Source organism: Exophiala spinifera (genome assembly GCF_000836115.1).
Source record: "Exophiala spinifera strain CBS 89968 unplaced genomic scaffold supercont1.1, whole genome shotgun sequence".
In the NCBI taxonomy this organism is placed as follows: domain Eukaryota; kingdom Fungi; phylum Ascomycota; class Eurotiomycetes; order Chaetothyriales; family Herpotrichiellaceae; genus Exophiala; species Exophiala spinifera.
In genome coordinates, this window is record NW_015622513.1 from 4194002 (window position 1) to 4216776 (window position 22775).

The window sequence follows — 22775 nt, forward strand, 5'->3', positions numbered from 1 at the left end:
GTACAAGTGAGACAAGACAAGTACATACGGACAGGCGCCTCGTCAGTGGCTTGTGCTCTCGAAACTGGGATGACCGTTGACATGGGATCCAGGGACAGGAAGAATCGACCACGGCGGAGACGGTTCATTCTTCTCAACCAGGAACAATCAATCGAGAGGTCGCAACTCGTAGATCTGAATCGTTCATGAACGGGTTCCCTCGCTCGCTTAACCAAGGCCATCAAGATGCGATGCTAATCCAAGGGAACGCGTAACGAAGGCCTAGAATTCGACAGGACATTCCGCCTGCTCCCCCGTAGTGCCAAGTCAGGTCTTGACATCATCCCATGTTTGCATCGACATCATGGCTTTTCCGTGTTCAATTTCCAGCTCCACCAAACGTCGATGCTCAACGCAATGATCATGATGATGTATGACCAGCCTCCACGTTGAGGCTTTGCAGTCGATCCTTGCAACTCCAAACTGGGCATTAGACGCGGGTACGTGCTCTCTGATTGCCTTTGTGCCGCCTGGTGACAAGGTGATCCACGCGTAGCACCATGGAGGGACGAGTCTGTGGTAACAGGGAACAAGCAGTGAGGTAATGGCTTTGATGCATCCCCCCCTTCTGCTGCTTCGAAGCGCAAACATCACAGCACATAATACATCGTCATCACCCCAGCCGACTCTGCAAGTCTCTTCTCTCTTCTCATTCTCATACCTCCCTCACACTCCAGACCATCTACACGGTTCCAGCACCCGTTTTCTTTGCATTGTGATACCCGCTGAGCATATTACTGAACCTAATACCTACCCCATTGTGATACCCATTTTGTCCTACAGCCTGTCGACCTCTCGCCCGCCAACATGGCAACTGTCAACAGACCAACCGATACCGCCCAGAAGGACAAGGACGTCAACCAAAAACTCCAGCTGTACGGAATCTTCGAAGCTTTCTCCAACGGCAAAGTCCCCTCCAACCAGCAGATCGATGTTGCCCTCAACAGCGCGCTCGAGTCCAAAGCTCTCTCATCTCCCTCCCCAAGACTGTCCGAAGAGGGTCGCACCTTGGTGGCAGACTTGAAGGAGGTCATCCGTCAGGCAAAATACCTGTTATTGTCCAAGAATGAGGGTGATTTGATCCAAGAATTCGTTTGGGACAGTCAGCACCTCGACGGCGGCAACGCTGCCCTACCCAGCGCTCCCACCGACAAGGCCACGGCCCAGCAGCACGGTAACGAAGCTCTTGAAGGCCTCAAGACGCTCGGCAGACTTGTACTTTCCAACGGTCAATTCCGCAAATTGCTGAGCGACGCAGCTGTCCTCGCCCGCGACATGGCCGGTGATGCTGCCACCAAGGCCGCCAACACAGTCAATCCTTCAGAGGATCGCCTAAACCAGATCGATCAGCCGGCTGAAGACAACACCTGGCACGACGTTCCTGACCTCTCCCGGGGCAATATCAAGAATCAAGCCCGTGCCGCGCTAGACAAGAACAAGCCAATCGACCGTGACGAGGCCAAGGGTGCTGTTCAAGAAGGACTCGACAGCGCTCAACAACACCCTTCGGATGACCCTCGTGATGCCGGACGTGCTGGTCTGTCCAACGCTGCAGCGAACCTCCAGAACACGGCTAGCCAGAACGTGCCCGACGAAGACAAGGAAAGGGCCCAGAAGGCCAAGGATGCGGCTGTCCAGCGCACCAAGAACTACGTGAGCCAGAAGATGCCGCCGGAGCGTCGCGAGCAGACCATTTGGCGTCTGAAGAAGATGATCGCCGAGATTCAAGGCCATTCAGACTGTAAGTGGTCATAAAATGCTTGAGTAAATGCTTCGACTGACATCAAATCTAGACCAACAAGCAATTGGAACCTTGCTGTCTCTGGCTGAGACCTATGCCGGCCATTCTAAGAACGTGGCCCAACAGGGTCAAGGAGCAGTTAAAGGTGCACATGCTGATAATAACCTGCAGCGCGCCGAAGCTAACCTCAAGGTATGTCTAGGACTCTACAATGACAACAAGCCGATGCTGACAAAGCTCAAGACTCTTATTGAGCGTTTCGCCAATTTCACCAGTACTGATGACTTCTTTGATGCTCTCAACGACATCTACCGTGATGCTGACCGAGACCCGGAGCTGAAGGGTTGGTTCAAGCGCCTTGATAAGTTTGTCCGACGCTGCCTTCAAGAACAAGGTTTCATCTTGCAGGACAGTTCGAACGACGAGTGGAACCAGTTGTACGACCAGGGTCGTCATCTGTTCCGTGAGCGCTACCGAGAACACACCGATCGTCTCCTCGATGAGGTCAAGTTCATCGGCAACCAATTCGAGGAAGATCCGCAGAACAAGGCTTTCGGCGATGCAGTTCAGAAATTGTTCTTGGATCTTGGTAACGACGAGAACGGGAAGGCCACTTTCAAGCCACACCTGATCAAGGATTTGACCAACGTTATCATCCCTGCCATCTTCGAGAATACCCGCTATGTGCCCATCCCACGCATTGAAGTCTCCGACCCACAGATCGATGCTGTTGTTGAGAACTTGGTCATCGAGACCGACAACCTCTTCCCCAACACCTTCGAATTTGGCAGTGACAACTACTTTCGCATGGGTCGCAAGGGCTCCAGTGGCCGGAAAGATAACAAGATCATGATTGCAGGCTCTGGAGTCCAAATGGACCTGCGTGATGTTGCCTACTACATCAAGCGAAAGCAAGGCTTCCCTTCTATTACTGATAAGGGCGTCATGGACATCTTCCTTGGTGGAGAGGGGTTCGGCTTCAAGATTGCCGCTAGAAACGCGCAAAAGAGTGACCGTACCCATTTCGTTGCCGTCGACAAGGTTGATGTTGTCATCAAACACTTGAATGTCAAGATCAAACAATCCAACCACAAGCTTCTCTTCAAGATTGCCAAGCCATTGGTTCTCAAGGTTATGCGGCCAGTCATCCAAAAAGTTCTCGAGAAGCAGATCAAGGATGCGTTCGAGAGGGCAGATGCTTTCGCTTATTCAGTCCACCAAGATGCCCTCAAGGCAAAGGAGGCGGCCAAGAACGATCCTGAGAATGCCGGCAACATCTTCCAGACTTACATCAACGCATACCAGAACAAGATTACCCAGAAGAAGGAAAAGGCCAAGGAACGCACTTCGCAGACTAATGTCAACATTGCAATGACGAAGGAAGATTCCATGTTCAAGCACATCTCGCTGCCGGGCGGTATCTCTACCAAGGCTACCGAATACAAACAGCTCGCTGCTAAGGGTGACCGCTGGGAATCTCCCATCTTCGCTATTGGTAAGGCGAAACCATCGTCAGATGTTCCCAAACCTCGACAAGTCACTCGCAAGCCACATGGGACCTCTCGTGCCAGAATCCAAGGTGGTAATCATCCCAACAGCGCTTCCGACCTATCGTCTGGTTCTACCGGCGCTACAGGTGCTGCTCCCAACGCATCCGGATTCAGCAACCAGCTCGATCAAGCTTTTGACCCCAGAAAAGATGTGACGAATGGCTCGGCCAAGGTTACCAACGGCAGCGCCAACATCTACTACGACAATGTCACCAAATAAGGAGGCAGGATATAGGACGATTGAGTCTTGGACTGGAGAGTAAAAAGATTTGATGTTGTTGGCACTTTCTCGATACCCTTTTAGCTGGTTTTTCTTTTGTATTATTGCTGGAGATGTGCCGATAATGGTCGTGATTGGACGGAATGGCGCAGGAATTGCAGTCATTATTAACTGCACTGCTAAATAGGATAGTCAGAGTATGTAGATGAAGACAATATCTCAGAAATCCCACTCACTGCTTCACGTTTGACACTGATCGAAATACCGTCGCAAACCGGTCGCACTGTTGCCGGGTATTTTGTATGACGTTAACATTATGTGCCCGCGCAGGTGTAACGCGCGACGCGGTCAAAAACCGTGTCATTTAAAGTGGCGCCTATTAAGACTGCTTGACGCGATTTTCGATCCGGCCCAGCAACCAGCCTCACATCTTACCTCTGGTGGTTCTCATCTATATAACCCAATGTCCTTCTGTTTCTGTTCACCATAGCGTACGCAGTACACCTTACTCAATGCAGACCTGTGAAAGCATTCCCGACTTTCCTTGCTAGAATGGCTCCCGCCCGGGCCAAAGTGCCCGAGTATCCCAGGCCGGTGTCCCCAGTTCCTGTCGATGACGTTCCTATTTGTGCCGATACCATAGTCTATTATGATGAGCAGTCCGACGAAGAGATTGATGACGAGCAGAGAGCTGCGAAGAAGCGACGTATCCAGAGTTATGCAACGTCTTACCTTCGAGGCGAGCCGATATTCATAGCCACGGCGCATTTGAACGGCCCCTTTGGAAAAGGTTGGCGCAATCCGTGGTTGAAGAAGAGGAAGAATACAACACAGATACGGAAGGCGAAGACATCTCGGCTTGCTGCTGCTGTCAAGCCAGTGCTGCATCCAGACATGTCCTCAGTCTCAGGCCAACGGCCTTTGAACCGACCAGCCATGCAGGACGCTCTCGAATCGCTGAAGAGTAAAACCGAGCTCGACAACCACCCATCTCGAGCGAAGAGAGACGAAATCACGTCTCAATTGTATGGCCATGAGGATTGCAACAAGATTCGGAAGGTGGAAGACTGGCTCAGGACAAGTACTTCTTGCGGGCAAGCAACGGATAGGTTCATTCAGTCCCCGTCTCCAACAGTGCGTCCAGTACACAAAGCGCCTCAACAGAAGACAAAGAAATGGGAGGCTGCAACCATTCCATTCCAACTCTCTGAGGCCACCCATGCGGTGTCTGAGCTTGCGAAGATCAATGGTAGGGAACTACATAGCGTTTGGACACCAACGGATCACATTCACCACGGTCAATCAGCATCATCTCCGACATCAAACAAGAAGTCTCCAAAGATATCTCCACCCTCCGGTATAACTTCCTGGGCTCGTGTTCAACAGGCAGACGCCCCAGTACAGCACACCATCGGTGCTGGTATCCCGATCGGCGATGATACAAGACAAGAGGATCTTATCGAAAAACCAGAACCAACTCGACTCAAGCCAGAAACCTGCATTTCAGAAGATATAATGGACTCTCACGTCCCTTCAACGTCTCTGCACACAGCCTTTGAACAGCCACTATCTTACGGTCCAGGCACTGCACTTCCTGCATTGTCAACAGAAACAAGCAAAGTACGCCATACAGACGAGCTTCCTTCCGCGCAGATACAAATACAAGCTGTTTTAAACTCGGGGCCTTCCAACTTATCGAGCAACATTCAGACGTTCGCCGGCCCATCCGATCGCCCCAACTCCCCTGACCAGGATTTGATCAGCAATACCCACATAAGACTTCAAGACCAGACGGAACGACGTCCTGGTCATGCAGGGGCTTCACAATGGAAAGACGAGAATCCCAGCGGTCGCCAAGGCTCGTCGCCCGTGAAAGCTGGCACCAATGCTCGTCAAGTTTCACTCGGCGCCCCAGGACAGTCTCGAAGTCTTGACAAAGTCATCACGGCCGAGAGCAAGTCTCCCATGACCGAAGCTACCAAGTCTATCTCTACAAAGAAGAAGCGAACAGCCTTTGTCACTGATGAGCGATCCTCAGGGTCATCTCAGGGATCGATAAAGATGGCCATGAAAGTTGCAAAACCATCGGCCCTAAATCAAGACAAAATCGGTAAAATCCAACCTGATGTGAATGCCGACGGTGAAGAGAGTGCTATCGAGAACGTAACGGAGATATCTCCATATCGAGAGAAGCCGATCCGCGGGACGTTGGAACGGAAAGGTATTCTTAAGTCTTCACTCATGACTTCTACGGAAGTGATGGCTTCCTCGACTCATGAGGCCCAAGCCTCTACCAACCAAGATGCGCAACGGCCGGCAAAGCTCAAGTTGATTGAAAGCGGGATGTCGAGGCTGAAGGATGATGATTTTGACCTGGAGGGTGTAATGGACGATTTAGGGAGTTTTCTAGGGACATGGGATCAGCAGCAGGAAGCTGTGGGATTGAAAGCATCTGTTTGATTAGATAGACATTCTGAGATGTTGGAAAGTCTGATTTGGTTTCAGTGATGAGCAATGGGAGTCTTTGGTATGACCTTTGTAAATGATGCGTAGGAAGAGGTATCTCACTCAGGACGAATTGTCAGCCTTGTCTGATTGCGTCACTCAGCCTTGTCCGGGGATGTAAGTACCATGTCCTGTACAAGAACCTTCGGTACGTAATACGAGAATCGTGGTCTTGGGAACCCTGATTCCGATGGGCCGCATCCCGCATCCGCAGCCATAACCGGCAGCCAGCCTTTGCTTTCTCTCATCCTACATCGCCAGACACAGATCCTCAAACCTCTTCACCTTCCTCGTCCTCACCTACTTTGCCTCCTCCTGCGATTTCGAGTTCGTTTGTCCGACGGATGAATTGAAATACAGACCATCACCCGCGCATGCGGGAGACGAGACATGGTCTCCGTCGAATCTACCCTGACTCACACGGCAGTCTCAGGCATTGCCTCAGTGTCCGCAGAGTTGACTTCAGCAGGATTGGAAACCGCCGCAGCTAATGCCACGTCCTTCTTTGGATCGGCATCCTCAAAGGACTTTCTTCGCGCCCCGCTACAGATTGCTTCCCAACTCGAGCAATCCTTCCTCGGTCTTTGGAACACCTTCAAGGTAGAGAGTCTGGGTCGGCATATCTTCTTTGGCCCAGGGACTGTGAGACAGGCAGCCGACACCGGAGCCCAAGTGATGGCCGACGCTGCTGCAAATGCCGGCGCTGCGCAGGCTATGGGTGAAGCAGGCGGTGCGGGTTGGGCGGCCTTCTTCGCGGAAGCGTTTCAAGCCAGCACATTTAAGAGTTATTGGGGCATGCTACACTATATCACTTCAAGATGGGCTTTTACTTGCTTTGCAATGGCTCTCATACTGAATCGCATCGGCGTCTACGGCGCGTCCAGGCAGCGCATCTACCTGGATTGGCCGAAGAGGCTTGCCCTTCGAATCGTACCCATCCTACTCTTCATTTCACAAATCCATCAACTTCTGCAGGCAATCCGATGTCAAACCTCACCCGACTTCTCGCTCTATCGGCATGGGGATAACAACAAGTACAGTCTGTTGGACTGGTCGAAAGATGGCGGTGCGCTGCACACGCTGAGTTCGGCCATCTTGTTTGGATCCACAGATGCAAGTGCTTGTGCTGCTGTCGGGCTGAGCAGGCCGTCGCCGGATGTCCGGGCACCTCGAGGCTCCTTCTCGCTTCTGTGGCCGTCCTTCTTACGTTTGAGCCTGTCTCACATCGTGGAGAGCTTGTCTTGTTCACTGCAACAAATACCTGCCATGACGGAAGTTGGCATGACGGTATTTGAACACTCTCTGGCATTTGCAGAAGCGGAGACAGCATTGGCACATACCCTAGGGTTGGGCCTATTCGGCTCGTCGAAATCCTCCGACGCCAGCTCTTCAAACATAACCATGTCCAGCTCTGAGCCTACAATCCCAGCATCTGGTACCATTCTTGCGTTGGCAGATGCTACGGCGTCCCTGACCGGCCCTCACATTCTAGACCGGGTCAACGTACCGGTAGAAGTTCTTTTGGTGACGCTGCTCTCATGCGGCAACTCCTTGACGTCTCATGTTCTTGCTGTAATGGGCAAGCAACGTCGGTGGCGTCTTGTTAATACCGGCATTTGGGGCATGGCTTTCATGGGTTCCTTTGTTTGGGGCCTTTTCAGTACGAGCACGATGGTCAGAGGAGGTGACGACGGCGATGATCGTCCGGTCAGCAGCTTATTACACTTCCCAACGGTGGCTATCGTCGGATTCCTTCCACATATGGCTATCTTGCTTGGCATTGGAGTCTGTTTTATCATCTATCTTGTTGCACTCACCTTCACGGCAATCTCACTAGGAACAAATCCGCATATTCCACAGCCTAGCAGTCTCAAAGAACGGTTCAGCATTGCACATGACAATCTACAAGCAGCCATCCAGACTAGGGGCATCAATATTCGGTGGTATGAGGACTTTTACACGGCCCTTCTTCGGGTCGGGTTCGCCGCTTTGACCGCTGCCTCGGAATCGGTTTTCCTCAACGAAGGCAGGGCCGTCGAAGTGCGCCAATTCACTTGGATTGAAGAAGACCGATTGGATGAGTTTGAAGGTGCAGGGGATGAGAAGCTGGGAACTACAAGAGGTCAACAGTTTCAGATACTGGAAGAGTATGGCCTTCCGTCATCGACTCCTGGAGGGACCGACAAAGGTGGTGTCTGGGAGTCTGGGTATTCCAAAGAGCGCAAGTTTGACAAAAAGGATGGTGAGCTCGAAGGCAAAGATTCCTTTGTTTATCCAACCCCTCAAAACGGTGGAGTTGGCGCTGTGCAGCGTACTACCCGATTTTATTTATTGATGATCTATCTCCGAGGCATTATCTTCCTGATTGCTGGTTACGTTGGTTTCGGTGCTGGGGTCTTGCTTGATTCTATTGGAATAACAGGCCGTCCTAGTTGGCTAAGGAAACTGGTCGGTCGGTCACTCAAGAAGATGCACGCTGAACGCAATAGTAATGGAAGGGGCCGCATGCTCGACTTTTGGTTGATTGGCGAAGATGGGAAGTTGACAGTACCTCTGACGGACGAGATCGACATCGAGCCAGAGATGCGCAGGCGCTTGATGACTGAATTTCCCAGTGACAAGGTTGATGAATTGCTCGATTCCAAGTTATATGATTGGTGGAGGTCTGGTGGATGGTTTGGCGTGAAAGACGGAAGCGGTGATTACCAACCGCCTCCTCAGCACGATGGTTTTGACGATACGACGAGTGTGATTTCCATGTCAACCGAAGCTACGACTGATCGAAGTGAGAGCGGGGTCGACGAAGACGAGGATGGATGGGAGTCAGAACCGGATGGTACAAAAACACCCACCCAGGCATCTGCTGGCCCGACATGGTCGTTTGCTGGAATCGAGTCGCGAGAATCGAGCCCTTTTACTGACACACCATTGGATGCCACGAGCCTCGCCAGACTGTTAGACCCCCAAGACCGAGAATCACGAGACGAAGCGCGGATTCTAGCGGCTCACCTCAAGAGTGTGTCAGCCGAGTCTCCTGGGATCATGACACGTTCCCGCTATCGACGGGAAATGGAGAGAGAACGAGCGCGCATTCTTTTGGCTGGGAGGACACCACCAAAGCTACCTAGTCACGTTCCGACGATATCTCTCTTCGACACATCACACGTCTCTGGTCCTCGACCATTGACCAATGCCGAAGAGGCAGAGGTCCTGGAATCTCTGATCCTAAGTCGCCGGAAGAGGAAACCGACCGCTTCGCAGTCTCATGGGAGGTTTGACTCTGCCGAGGATGAGTCAAGTCAGGCCGGGCCATGTTGCGTGGTATGCCAGACGTCTCCCCGATCAATCATCGCGTGGCCTTGCCGGTGTCTGATCGTATGTGAGGATTGCCGTATCAGCTTGGCACTGAACAACTTTGGGAACTGCGTCACTTGCCGAAGGCCCGTCCAGGGGTTCGTGAGGTTGTATGTACCTTGAAGAATTTATGTTTTGTTACGTAGTGGTTTGGGAGGATCCTACCTTTTTCTGACAGGAAAAAGGGGGTTGGCCATAAATCCTCAGTCATCGTACTACCTGCTTCTCTCTACCTAGAGAAATGGTACTGGTCTTCACGAGGTAGGTATTAAGTACATCCGCATTAGTGTATGAAAATAGAAGAAAGAGTGTTCTGATTGTTGATTGATTTCTTTTGTCGTAAATGGACAATACCACTTGATCTACCCAGGTACGGACGGGACGATTTTGGGCATTGACTGCGGAGACGTTGTCGGCGAGGCTGACGTCGGGATCGCTAGGGTCGGGGGCGAATGTGGCTGAAGCCGACCGTGACACCAACAAGGGTGGTACGGTATCACTCACGTCCTCATGTGTCGAGTTCTTTTCGTTCTTTTGCTAATATGAGCCGTGGTCGTCAACCTCCAGAGGGATACAACGGGACTTTGATCTCCTTGTTTCTTCGTCTTCAGAGACGCTTCTTTTACGCGGAAAAGAGAATCCTCTATAAATCTACCTCGTAACTCGAGAGCGGACGGAGACCCGAGGGTCGACTGCAACGCAAACTACGAAGACGATATGACACGAGGTCGTCGATAGGGGTGGGGTGGGGGGAAGGAAGTGAGAAGAGCGGAGAGAAAAGCAGGAGCAGGAAGAGGGAAGGGAGAAAGGCACCACAGAGGCAGGAAGAAGTCGCGGATGTAGGATTCGTTTTTTTTAGGGGTTTATTTGATGGATCGATTGATCGATTGATCAATTGAATTCATCATCCTCAACTTTGATCACTCGGGGCTCAGGCCGGCGTCCTGAGCGGTGACTTCCCGTTCATCTCCCCTACGTCCAGGGCCACCAGGAACCGACTCACCATGTTGTACGCGCCGCACGTGATCGTCATCTCGACGATCTCCTGGTCGTTGAACCCGGACGCTTTGAGGGCCTGAAAGGTCGCCGGAGGCACGTCGACGCCGGTGGTCATGGCGTCTGCGTATCGGAGAGCCGCGAGTTGTTTGTCGGTCAGCGGTGGTGAGTCCGGGCCGAGAGGCCCAAGCGATTCTACGGCCTTCATCATCTCCAGGGTGAACCCGGGTGCGGACTGGAGGATCGGCGCGTGGTGGTGCCATTCGAACCAGGCCTTGTTGTGCAGCGCGACGCGGCAGATGATGATTTCGCGGATGTCGGTGGGCAGGATGCCTTGGGTTCGGACCGCGCCGAGGAGGGAGTTCCAGCCTCGATTGAAAGTGAGATGGAGAAGAGAGGGGGGGGGGGGGAAGAGAAGACGGGGAGGAGGAGGAGGAGGAGGAGGAAACGTTACGGCAACGGAAGGACATTGACGGTGATGGCATTGAAAAACGTCCAACTTGGGGACATTGAGATTCCCGAAAAAAGAAAAACTTACCATCTGCCAATTTGGGAGAGTGGAAAAGTGCCTTGTCCAGAGGGAGCAGAGAACCACCACGGCGCTGTTTGATACGGTCGTAGATGGCTGCGTCTTCGGGAGAGAGACCGTCGGCCGAGTCTTGGACGTATGGGAGTTTCATCTTTGATGAACTAGGTCGTGGTGGTGTGGATTGAGTGACTCTTGAATATACCAGTGTTCCTGTGGGTGTGCGTGTATGCGTGTGAGGCAAAGAGTAGAGACCAAGAAAGAGGGGGGCCCGTGAATGTCGATATCACCCGATACGACCACCTCGACACCTCGACTGATCGAATGCGAAATGAGGAGGAAGTAATCGCTATTGTATGTGGAATTGTATCATTTCTACTTGATGTGTGAGGTTCCTCCTCGGTTAAGACCGGACATTTTTGGGGTTATTGCCGTTCATTACCGAGCTCAATTAATATTGACTCCTTGTTTACTATTTACTCGATGCTCTCGTCCTGCCAATTCATCTCGACGTGGGAGTCCAAAACAGTATAGATAGAGAGCTTTCGCGCAACGCGTGTACTGCTCGCTGCTTGCTTTCCATTCGCTGAACGCCGACATGTTTGTGTGGTAGATAGATTCAAGAGTCGTCATGACTGAGGCGTCACAGGATGGTGCAAGAAGATGGGCCCATATATTTGCCTGCGCAGCAATAAGCTCACATTATCCCTAGGAACATGCTCCAGTGCTGTCATTTCTGCATGAACATCCGCATAGCCAAGCACCAAGTCGTTCATGTTTGAAGGCTCATCTCGACCGAGAAAGTGCGCGTAGCGGCTCGAAATATTCTGGCGGGAATGTGAAGCGTCCGAATCGGCCGAATCGCCGACGTCGTTGCTGCCACTGAGGGGGTGTTGTGTGTTTTGCTCCGACTCAAGGACCGACTCGAGTGCATCGACAGAGTGGTTGAAAAGACCTGCATATTCATGTCGGATAGGGACAACGAGAGCTAGCCTCCATAGGAGTTGAAGGAGTTGCTTCTTGCGCCACTGAATAACATTATAGTGGACGAGGGGAATCTCATCCAGGTCCACCAACGAGACGTACACTCGGTAGTACATGATCTGTACCACGAGATTCTCTTCTCGAGGATCTCGAGACATCGCATCATCAAAACTGTCCAGGACAATCGTGACAAGTTGTAGAATGTGCCGGCTATGGTCATCTTTGTACACCAGTGACAGCTCTTTCAACTTCCCACGTGCCAAGCGGAATGGGCTACTGGGAAGGATGCTTGTTCCCTTGGACTGATTCTCCTGTGCCATGACGTCGAAGATAGGACGACCTAACGACGGCACACGAGACGCGAGGTCGCAGTATATAATCATTTGCTGGATGGATAGCGGTAGATCATGAAAAGAATAGCCAAAGTAGAAAAGTAATGATTTGATGCCTTGAAGGTGAGCTTGTGCGGCCTCATGATCGGATTGGAACAGTGAACACATCATCAGGAATGATAAAGCACTCGACATGGGAGAGAACCGTGTTCTGGAAGGAGTTTGGAGTGATTCGCGGACAATGTGTAGCGCACGGCCTATGAGATTGTGCACTGCGGGGTCTTTCTTCGACGTCAGGTTCAGATTCGTCATTAGGGTTGCATTGTACGCGAGTAGAGGCAGAAGGACAAGTTCGTCGTGCAGATCTAGGTCCATTCGACGCACTGGTGTCCAGTCCTGATAAAAACGTAGAAGTGTGAAGGAGTTCGGGTGTCTTGACAGTGTAGATGTGCGGAAAGGGTCAATGACGTCGGCGCCTCGCAGAGGAAACGGCTTAAGCGGCTCGTGGTCATTGTACAGTGCTTGAAAATAGTCTGATGCCATTTCAAAAGCCACCGTAGACCAGTCATTACGCCCCGATACCTCATCATGAAGGGTTGTCTTGTTTTCGTCTCCATCTTCTGAACAAGGCTTTATAAAGTGTTCAGTACCCTGCTGCTGCGCCTCGCCTTTGGGATGTTTGTTCCTTGCGGCGGAGAGTACAACCTGACCCTGTTTTTGCTGCTCGATGGTTGTGCGGTGTTGCTCCTCAGGCGGAGGCTCGGGCCCGATTGTGCGAGGAGCTTTGCCAACTCTCAACAAAGGCCCTACATCCCAGGGCTCCTTTTTATGTGAGGAGCTTTTTGAAGTTTTGAACAATTGCGCTCTTTGCTCCGACGTCGCTCGGTTGCGGTAGTATTTGCCTATGTGTGAGCGGACGATTGACAAGGCGTCGCCTGATGATGCCTGACTAGGGTGACTTATGTTGACCCATACACGTGGCCTGCCCTCTCCTCGGTCCATGATATCCTGGCTGCTGACATCGAGGGCTCACGATTGCAAAGCATACTTGTAGTGCTTGTCTAGCTATTGTATAGGCAGATTCAAGAGGCAAGTGTCGACGATCGTGGCCGATGGAAAACCGTGTTGGTAAGCTTGAAGGCGAGAGTCCCGGTGGTGGCTTTACGGAGCCTCGTTCATAGAGTCCAGCCCAAGGGCATCATTCGCCTAAAGCACAGTAGTAGCATTTTAAAGACGACCACGAGGTTGAGGTGGAGGCAAATAATTGTCAGCATCCAGAAAGGGCATATACCCTTTGGGGAGATGAAACGGCAAATTGAGGGCCGTATGATTCTCCGTGATTCAGTACGGCGGATCTTACTGACCACATGCACGCTTTCCTTCGGTTTCCCACGCGCTCCCTCCTCGCCTGTGTTCTATAAATCCAAGTTCAGGGTGAGCTGAAACCCTGATATGTCGTGGCTTGATTCAAGAACCTGCTGGACAATGTTTCCCCATTCCGGAGTGCCAGCACTATACTGACATCCCATCTCCATACGGGATCCCGCCGGGTAGCAGCTCCGCCCCTGGCTGTGCCCTCGGAGTGATGGCCGAGAACTAGTACAAGTATCCAACCCCCACGCCCCGGACATCGGCAATTGACAGATGTGGGAGGGAAAAATAGCTTCTACTCCAACAAGACAGAAGATGCTTTGAATCATTGCTTCTCGAGAGATAAAAAACAGATTCCGGAACACACGTCCATCGAATTTTCAAGTCAAGATCTGCCTCCTGGGACACTGGAAGATACCGAGATAGCTGACGAAGCGGCATTGAACGTGTGCTTTTCTTGTCCACTGACGCAATCCATTTGTTACACTTTATCTACCTGTATCTCCCCTCGCGCGTCAGTCATTTGCCGACATTCTTGCTTTCTCAATATCCCACGTCTACATTGGCTCTTGATATTTAGTGGCCATCTCCTTGACGCGGCGACGAAAATCTTCCACTGCACATCACAGCTAACAAGACTACCCCGACCATCATGAAACTCCTTTATCCAAACTCAATCGACATCGACGTCAAGAGCCTGGAGGGGTTCAACGTCTCTCTCCACCAGTATGACATAAAAGCCGACATTCCAGAAGAGCACACCGACGCCGAGATCCTGGTGACCTGGACCAACCCAGTTCCACAGCTGAAGGTGGAAGCCAAACGCCTCAAGAATCTCCGCTGGATCCAGTCCCTGGCGGCAGGGCCAAACGACGTGCTCAGCGCAGGGTTCGATACGTCCAAAGTGATCATCTGCACGGGGTCGGGTCTGCACGACCACACGGTCGCCGAGCACACGTTGGGCCTCCTTCTCAACGCGGCCCGTCGCTTCTTCGAAATGCGCGACTACCAGCTCCAGGGCAAGTGGCCGGCCCACCTCGGCGGCGCGCAGCCAGACAGGCCCAAGGGCAAGTTCACCACGCTGCAAGACGCCAACATCCTCGTGTGGGGCTTTGGCAACATCGCGAAGCAGCTGGCGCCCTGGCTCACGGCGCTGGGCGCCAACGTCAAAGGCCTCGCGCGTCGCTCGGGCGTGCGTCAAGGTACCGAAGTGTACAGCGAGGACAAGCTGAGCGAGCTCCTACCGACCACAGACGCCCTGGTCATGATCCTGCCAGGGGACGAGTCGACCAAGAACGCGCTCAACGCAGAGCGCTTGAAGCTCCTGCCGAACCATGCGTGGATCGTGAACGTGGGTCGAGGAACGTCGATTGACGACCAAGCACTGGTGTCGGCCTTGGAGAAGGGCGAGATTGGCGGTGCAGCGCTGGATGTCTTCGTCACGGAGCCTCTGCCGGAAGATTCACCGTACTGGAAGACGCCGAACACCATCGTCAGCCCCCACGCGGCGGGAGGCAGACCGCAGAATCCAGAGACTTTGATTGCGTACAACCTGAGACGCTTCCTGGCAGGGCAAGAACTGAAGAATGTCATTTAGATCTTGTTTCCCAGCCCTTCTATTTCTCGTACTCTCTTGCAGAATTTTAGATGACGAATGAACAAAAGAAAGGAAATTTTCAGTTGCAATGCTATGAATTTCCATAATCCGAAGTAAGCTGAGAAGGATAGAGTTTTCCTTTGAGAACGGCCGGAGGATGGCATGGAAACACGTAGCCTGGTTAGATGGTGGCTGCACTGTAACACGAGACGCGACCTGGAACGGAATTGTAGTGAGTCTTGGGATTTGGAGCTATATAGCGAGGTCCACATATTTGCTCATTGTTCTTCCTGAATCAAGGTAACCCAGATGGTTGCCCGACTTTCAATCAAGAAAGGTATTGGGAATGCTTCAATTCGTCTCCCCATGATGCGTGAAATATAAAAATAGCACTGTCTGCCATAGTCTCATCGGTCCACAAGCCATACTGTGTAATACCACGGGATGCGATTCAACTTAATAAGCAGAGCCTCTTCTCTCAACCTGGTCCACGACGTCCTTCTCCAAGACGCCGTCTCTAGCAACCCGACCTGCGAATGTCTTGCTGGGCTTCCACTTTGCAGAGGTCCGAGGAGTCGTCTCTTCGAACATCTTGTCGACTTGCTCGAGGCTAAGACCCTTGGTCTCGGGGACGAAGAAATAGGTGTACACGAATGCCGCTGTGCAAAGACCTCCCCAGATGAAAAAGACCGAAGACTTGAGGTTGCCATGTTCCTCGCCGACCATGTAGGGGGTGATGACGGCAATAATCTATTTGTGAACATTAGTACTGTTTGAGGCGTTGTTCATTGGTATTTATTGCAATGACTTACAGTATTCCAGAGCCAGTTGGATGCCGTTGACAAGGCGACACCACGAGAGCGAATTGGTAGTGGAAAGATCTCGCCAATGACAATCCACGCGCCAGGACCCCAGGTAGAGGCGAAGAAGAAAATGAAGATTGCAATGAATGCGATTTGGGCATTGACTGCGGAGATGTTGTCGGCGAGGCTGACATCGGGATCGCTAGGGTCGGGGTGAGTGTGGTTGAAGCCGACCGTGACACCAACAATGGCGACAATGAACTGGCAGATCAACATGCCGAGGGCACCCCAGAAGAGGATCGTACGACGGCCGAACCGCTCGACTGTCCAGAACGACAAGGGAGTTGAGCAAACGTTGACAAGGGTGAAGATGAGCGAAATAAGGAAAGTGTTGTCGATGGCCCCGGTCGACTGCAAGAAAGGAGTGGAATAGTAAAAGATAAAGTTAACACCGGTCCTAGAGTTCTGGTTAGCTAAATCTTGCATAAGATGATGCTAATGATCTTACCATTGTTGCATCATTTGTAGAGAAGTGCCCAGAATTGTTCGACGCAAATTAGACTTGGCTTCCCAAAGACTTCCTTTGAAACAGTTGGCCCAGCTCGAGAACCAGCCACTGTCTGGGATAATGTGGCGCTCGTATTCCTCGTTGGCCACAATTTCTGCCAGTTCGACTTGAATGTACTCTGAGTCTCGTGGTTGACCACGGAGCTTCGACAATGAAATCGTAGCATCTTCGAGTCGTCCCTTCTTCACGAAGTATCGAGGCGAGTCCGGCAGAGTCATCAATCCACCGGCCAAGATGATAGCCCATGCGAACTGGATTGCAATTGGGATTCTGTAAGATCCAGTGTCGTTGCGACCCTCAGTGGCATAGACCACAATGGATGCAAGCAGGAGACCAATGGTAATGCAGAATTGATAACCAGCGACGAGGGCGCCGCGAACTTTGCGTGGGCACTGTTCTAGTCGTTAGGATAGTAACTAATCTGAGAAAAGGGGGAACAATGATCTTACAATCTCGCTCATGTAGAGAATAACAATGGCACTTTCGAAGCCGACACCAATACCGGCGATCACTCGACCCGTGACAATAGCTGCCAGAGCGTCGCCGGCACCTGTGATCATCTGGATAACAACACCAATCATGTAGATCAAGCAACCAAGAATAACGGTCCATTTTCTTCCGATCATATCCGCCAGATCACCGGCAATGAGAGCACCAAAGAATGTTCCGGCAGAAAGGATCGAGACAATAAGAGATTGATGTGATGAGCTCAGTGCAGTAGCATCAGGCCCTTCGACCTTGCGAATGAATATGTCGGAGCCGTTCACACCGTTGATGTAACCACTGTCATAGCCAAAGAAGATACCACCGAAGGAGGCAAAAGCACACATGAGGTATGCCTTCCAGGTAACTGGAGCCTCAATGCGGTTAACATCGTCAGTGACGCTGAGCCTGAGTGAGCCTTGCCGAGACATGGCGGAAGATATTGCGGGGAGGGCAAAAGTGATAAGAAGAAAGCTCGTCACAAAACGTGTCGCACTGGGTGCGGCGCCAGATATATAGGTTTCCGGCAGCGTAAATGGAGGCGATCAGGGGCGACATCTGGAGCTCCGGTCACCCATGTTGTTGTTGAGGGTTACATGTCGCGGAGTGCCGGTGCCCATGGTGCTAGCAGCGGGGTCGAATGACCAGGGCCCGCGTCTGCATCCTCCAGCTCGATGTCGGTGTGTATAACTGACACAGGGCCTCTAGGAGAAGTGTTGCAAATGTGGACCGAGTATAACACCCGTGGTAGCCAGAGGGACGTCGGTCCTAGCTGCCATGTACAGCTTTTCTCCCTCCTCATCAACACCATGCAACCTTGCTATTGACGCCTGCAACAGTAATGATTGGCGCGGAGCTTGAATAGTGATACTCTGAATCCATGGCAGTCTTGTCATGGTCTTGGAAATGACGCCCAAGACCAAGTCCAAGACTGTGCTAAGACCATACCCCCACAGGCTGCTCTTGAAACTTCAGTCGCCGAGACAGACAAGCAGGACGTTCTCAGGACTTGGTGAAGCTGTTGCAACGAGAGGCGGGAATGACAGAGCGGATGCTGTTCGTCCATAACCTGCTCGATATCTGATGTATCGACAAGGCTGAAGTTTCTGTGGTGGTATCAAGTTGCGTCTATGCTGACTGGGCATGTGGAAGCTTCACGGTGGAGACCATTGCCGAGACGACCATTTCCTTGGCTGATGGTGTGTTATGCGGAGTTGATGCCTAAGAAAGCAAAGTGACATCTCTCAATGGATCCATTGGTCACGATGCAATAGATGATGAGATCTCAAGACCTTCTCGAAGGTTTCTAGTGTCAGAGGAAGACGCCACAAACGTGAGGAGTGAAGAAGCAGAGGCTGCTGTCGTAACTCAGTCTGTCACGCGACACCTGAGTCTTCCCAAAGACTCGAAGAGAAGAATTGCCATGGTGTGGCCGTGCCGATCTTGCCATCATCATCTGCCAACGGTGACGATGAATTCCACAGAGAAGGGGAAAAAGCAGACAAGAGAACAGCTGAGAACGAACACAATTACAGAGCATGACGGCAGCCCGGCTGCGAGGCGAGTGAGAAATGATAGTTGTCTGGCAGATGTGCTTTGCCTACGAGAAGGGTGGTTTCCCACTACGAAATCTCGTCAGACGTCGAATTAGTTTCTCAAGATACAGAGGCAAGAGCTGCAACTCCGGATACTTGGACGACCGTACCAAGCAACACAATCTTTACGGCGAAGTGAATACACACTCAAATGCAGCAACTCAAGGCTTCACCCAAAGATGGCCCCAGACTACACTTACTATGATGTCGACGTGTTCCTTTACCCTTTGTCTTCCCTTTGGTCTATTACTGGGGCGTGGCGAGGAGTAATTTGCTACACTGTCTCCATGAGCGCCGGCATTTGGAATGTCTCTAACCACCAATCACCACAAACGCTCCGCTTGCGATCGATGCAAAGGCCAAAAGCTTCGTTGTGTGCGAGCAGCGGCAACCTCGGGTAACGATGCATGCGTGAGATGCCTTCGCGCAGGTGCGGCGTGTGTAACTAGTCAGGCTCGGCCAGTTGGTCGTCCTCGTGCTCTAGAACGTGAAGAGAGTTCCTACACATCTTCAGCAACTCGAAGCCGAGACGACGAAGGCTCCGGATTCTTTATGCTCCCCGATGGCTGCTTCGACGACACATGGACAGCATTCCTCGCTGAGAGTGAGATCGATAGTCAATTTGTTTCTGGCAATGATTGTATAACCTCACCCACTACCCTGTCGCTACCACAGTATGATGCGCCCGCCACTTCTCGCCCCGAAACAATCTGTCAGATCTTTCTCCGGCATGATGTCAAAGCAAATACAACAATTCGACTATCCCAGTTGAATGAGAGCCTTGCAAGGCAAATTGCCTTTTTCCCACCACTTTCTCGGGATTTCTCCTCCGACTTGCATGTCTGTATCCAGGAAGTCAACGAAGCCGACAAGAACCCAGTCGTTCCGGCTTTGCAGAGCGCCACAGAATTCACCAGTATTGTGGAGGAGCTGATCTCTAGCATGAGGCGCAAAGACCCGGCCTCAGCAACGAACAATTCCCATTCAACAGACATCCTTCAACCTGGGCCGACAACATCGTCATGGCTGGCGGCTGAAAGCTCTACCAGCAGCGATGGGCCCTACACTGCCGGTACACCAATCACCCTCCTGTTAGTTTCGAGCTACCTCCAAATCGTGGAACTCTTCAACTTTATCTTCGTTTTCTCCACTCAGATTTTGCAAAGCTCCTCTTCTATGGCAGGAATTTTGCAGTTTTCTCCGGATGTTTGCATTTCTGGGTTGCCTCCCATGAAGGCCCTCCTATACATCAAGATTATGATCCAGATGGCTGAGCACTATCTCCACCGGATTCAAGGCCTTTTGTGTCTCCCTGAAGAGATGCTACTTTCTTCTAAAGAAAGCGCAGGGCTACGACTTTTTGACACTGTCAATCTATTCGACCTACTCAAATTGAATATCCCGCAACGAAGCAGCCTTTCAATGAGAGTTAATCTAGAAACGCTAAAAACACTGCTTCCCGCCTGACTATGTACCGAAATGATATAGTCGCATTCCAGAAAAAATTATCAAGTGCAGTGCATCTTGAATGAGATGTGATAGGGAACCTCTTTCTCTTCCAAATAGCAGTCAATTGCTGTCGTTGCCAATGGCATCCTCAGCAAGCTATTTGGCTTTTGGCTTGTCCATCCCATATTTTGTCTCGAGGTTATTGCGGAGTGGGATCTGCTTTTCAAATGCTATTATGAGGAATCCAAGGGCGGCAAAGGCAGTACCCACTTCCCATCCACGACGCAAACTTTCGTTCAAGGTCCACGCAAACTGTTGACGATCGCTCTGGGATAAGGTGTCTACAAATGCCTTTGTAGCATCTTCGTAGGCATGACCATGTGCCACTTGATTTCTCAACTCATTGGAAGTGATATGCGTCTGAGCCAGGGCGTTGAAACGGTTGTTGAATATAGTACCAGCAATGGCAGACCCCCATGTCATGCCGAAAGCTCGCATGAAAGACCATGCTGCGGTTGCTTGTGCGACATCTGCTTCAGATAGAGGAGCCAAAACCGCAGGCAGGAGGCTTGAAATAATGAGGCCCATTCCGGCCGAGCCAATTATCTGATAGCCAACCCAGGCACCGGTGCTAGAGTCCTCATCGATCAGGGTCAATGAGCCCATTCCTGCCAGCATAACGGCGAATGCCACGAAATGTATCGGTTTGTATCGACCAAACTTTGTCAAAAGGCCACCTCCAAGGGCTCCAAAAGGGAGGATGGTCAGGATTGTGGGCAAAATCTGGACGCCTGAGCGAGCAGCAGTCGCGCCCCGTACACCCTGGAAGTACACTGGCAAGAAATAGAGGATCCACGACATGACGACAGAATGTAAGAACGTGAGTACGTATGCGGTGGCAGACGTGCGGTTGAACAATAAGTGTAGCGGAATCGTTGGGTTGGGACAGAGTCGCTGCGAATGTTGGAGAAGCAGGAAGGCTATCAAGCCGAAGAATCCGGTAATCAAAGGTACGAGGATACGGTATGAAGACCAGGGATAGACTGCTCCTGCCCACGAAAGCGCAATGAGGATCGAGGTCACGGCCGCAATGAACACAAAGTTGCCCGTCCAATCAATGCGTGACAATCTGGTCGCGAGGCTGTTCTCCTTGTCCCATTTGACCCGAAGAAACGACATCAGCAAGGCAAAAGCGAAGCCACCGATGGGTAGATTGATCCAGAAAACCCATCGCCATGTTGTGTTGCTGACGATCAGACCACCAAACAAAGGTCCGAGAGCCGTGCCGAGAGAGACCAGGCCAAACAGAGCGGCGAAGTATAGCCCTCGCTGTCTAAGAGGAACCAGATCAGCAATGACAATTTCAACAAGCAGGCCGATGCCTGCACCCCCAATGCCTTGTATGATACGACCAGCGATCAGCATGGCCATGGTGCTGGCACCTCCGCATATTCCGCTTCCGAGGACGAAGGCAGCAACTGACGAAATCAAAGGCCATCGTCGCCCAAAGAGATTCGCAAGCTGCCCATAGAGGGGCTGCAATGAGGTCCTGCGGTTGAGTCTCCGTCAGTTAAAGATATTCCAACGCCGTTGGCGGCCCGGATGACTGACAGTGCCAATAAATACCCATCAATAGCCCAGATATACATGTCACCACCACCCAGATCAGCCACGATGGATGGTAATGCAGTGGAGGTGATGGTAGCGTCGAGTGCGGTGAGGAGACTGGTAAATCCCAGAGCAATGAGGATGGCCCAGAATCGCAGGCTCCTCAAGTCTGCTTGTGTGGTGGATGTTTCCAATACCTTGTCAATGCTCTTTGCCTTTTCTGATTCTTGCTCTTTGCTCGGTTGGATCGTGGGTGCCATTGTGTCGCGATCATTCTCCAACCCTTGGAGGGTCTGTTGCTCTGCGGTGTCTGCCATCTTCGACCTCCTGTTGCTTTTTGTGGCGATGTTTTGCTGGCGTTAGTTCGCCGTGTCGTTTCGAAAGGTAAGCCAGCGTATGCTGGTTTGTTCGTCAACTGTGAGAAGAGCGCGACATTTTTGGCGAGGCATTTGTTGATATAGTCGCCCTTTCGGTGACTTTCGGTAACTTGTTTGAGACGCCTCCTTTGTAACATTCGGTAACTTTTGACAACGGCGACGATCCTCGTCAACGATCACGATTTGCAAAGACGGACATTGCCTCTCTCTCTCTCTCCTTCTCAACAAGGACTGCGATATGCTTATGACTGCGGCAAGCTGATACGTCCGGGGTTCTTGATCTTGCTGGGACCCATATTATTCCCTTCCGAAGGTATCATTACCAATGCCTCCCAGCGATGAAGCCAGCAAGCACCGCGATACATCGCTGTAAAGTGACCCTGGTAGCAGCTAATCATATGGCCCTGGGTGAGATCGGTGTTCTGTACACAGTCGCTAAGAAAACCCAGTCCCTCGGGCTTTCTGCACCCAAGTTATCTCGTCTGTCTCACTCATTTCTTGAGTCTTCGGACTTGTCATAACTGCATTCACAGATTCCGCAGTACAATTCCATAAACAGAACGCCGTCCCTCAAAGGCACTTCTAGCTCTTCGAACATGAAGTGAGTTCCGGGGTTCCGGAGGTGTGAAGCGTGGGCGACAAAGAATTCGGAGATGGCCTGGCGATAGTCGTAAGAG

The 22775-nt window shown here is 51.6% G+C and overlaps 9 protein-coding genes across 9 annotated transcripts; 5 read left to right on the forward strand and 4 right to left on the reverse strand.

The window, feature by feature from the left end:
* Nucleotides 1-846: 846 nt before the first annotated feature.
* On the forward strand, nucleotides 847-3550 carry PV08_01532 (uncharacterized protein; the record flags this gene model as incomplete). The annotated part of the gene is made up of 3 exons (XM_016375893.1): nucleotides 847-1780; nucleotides 1833-1972; nucleotides 2024-3550. 3 exons carry the CDS (start codon nucleotides 847-849, stop codon nucleotides 3548-3550), a joined length of 2601 nt encoding a protein of 866 aa, XP_016241169.1.
* A 552-nt stretch (nucleotides 3551-4102) lies between these two features.
* Nucleotides 4103-6010, forward strand: PV08_01533 (uncharacterized protein; the record flags this gene model as incomplete). Its single annotated transcript, XM_016375894.1, has 1 exon — nucleotides 4103-6010. One exon carries the CDS (start codon nucleotides 4103-4105, stop codon nucleotides 6008-6010), a length of 1908 nt encoding a protein of 635 aa, XP_016241170.1.
* A 435-nt stretch (nucleotides 6011-6445) lies between these two features.
* PV08_01534 (uncharacterized protein) lies at nucleotides 6446-9532 on the forward strand (the record flags this gene model as incomplete). Its single annotated transcript, XM_016375895.1, has 1 exon — nucleotides 6446-9532. One exon carries the CDS (start codon nucleotides 6446-6448, stop codon nucleotides 9530-9532), a length of 3087 nt encoding a protein of 1028 aa, XP_016241171.1.
* Nucleotides 9533-10340: 808 nt separating this feature from the next.
* Nucleotides 10341-11085, reverse strand: PV08_01535 (uncharacterized protein; the record flags this gene model as incomplete). Its single annotated transcript, XM_016375896.1, has 2 exons — nucleotides 10341-10774; nucleotides 10944-11085. The coding sequence occupies 2 exons, from the start codon at nucleotides 11083-11085 to the stop codon at nucleotides 10341-10343; spliced, it is 576 nt and encodes a 191-aa protein (XP_016241172.1).
* Nucleotides 11086-11560: 475 nt separating this feature from the next.
* Nucleotides 11561-13249, reverse strand: PV08_01536 (uncharacterized protein; the record flags this gene model as incomplete). The annotated part of the gene is made up of 1 exon (XM_016375897.1): nucleotides 11561-13249. The coding sequence occupies one exon, from the start codon at nucleotides 13247-13249 to the stop codon at nucleotides 11561-11563; it is 1689 nt and encodes a 562-aa protein (XP_016241173.1).
* A 1021-nt stretch (nucleotides 13250-14270) lies between these two features.
* PV08_01537 (uncharacterized protein) lies at nucleotides 14271-15215 on the forward strand (the record flags this gene model as incomplete). The annotated part of the gene is made up of 1 exon (XM_016375898.1): nucleotides 14271-15215. One exon carries the CDS (start codon nucleotides 14271-14273, stop codon nucleotides 15213-15215), a length of 945 nt encoding a protein of 314 aa, XP_016241174.1.
* Nucleotides 15216-15671: 456 nt separating this feature from the next.
* On the reverse strand, nucleotides 15672-17500 carry PV08_01538 (uncharacterized protein; the record flags this gene model as incomplete). The annotated part of the gene is made up of 4 exons (XM_016375899.1): nucleotides 15672-15965; nucleotides 16028-16475; nucleotides 16527-16978; nucleotides 17036-17500. 4 exons carry the CDS (start codon nucleotides 17498-17500, stop codon nucleotides 15672-15674), a joined length of 1659 nt encoding a protein of 552 aa, XP_016241175.1.
* A 1470-nt stretch (nucleotides 17501-18970) lies between these two features.
* On the forward strand, nucleotides 18971-20131 carry PV08_01539 (uncharacterized protein; the record flags this gene model as incomplete). Its single annotated transcript, XM_016375900.1, has 1 exon — nucleotides 18971-20131. The coding sequence occupies one exon, from the start codon at nucleotides 18971-18973 to the stop codon at nucleotides 20129-20131; it is 1161 nt and encodes a 386-aa protein (XP_016241176.1).
* Nucleotides 20132-20269: 138 nt separating this feature from the next.
* Nucleotides 20270-22038, reverse strand: PV08_01540 (uncharacterized protein; the record flags this gene model as incomplete). Its single annotated transcript, XM_016375901.1, has 2 exons — nucleotides 20270-21662; nucleotides 21725-22038. 2 exons carry the CDS (start codon nucleotides 22036-22038, stop codon nucleotides 20270-20272), a joined length of 1707 nt encoding a protein of 568 aa, XP_016241177.1.
* Between the last annotated feature and the right edge of the window lie 737 nt (nucleotides 22039-22775).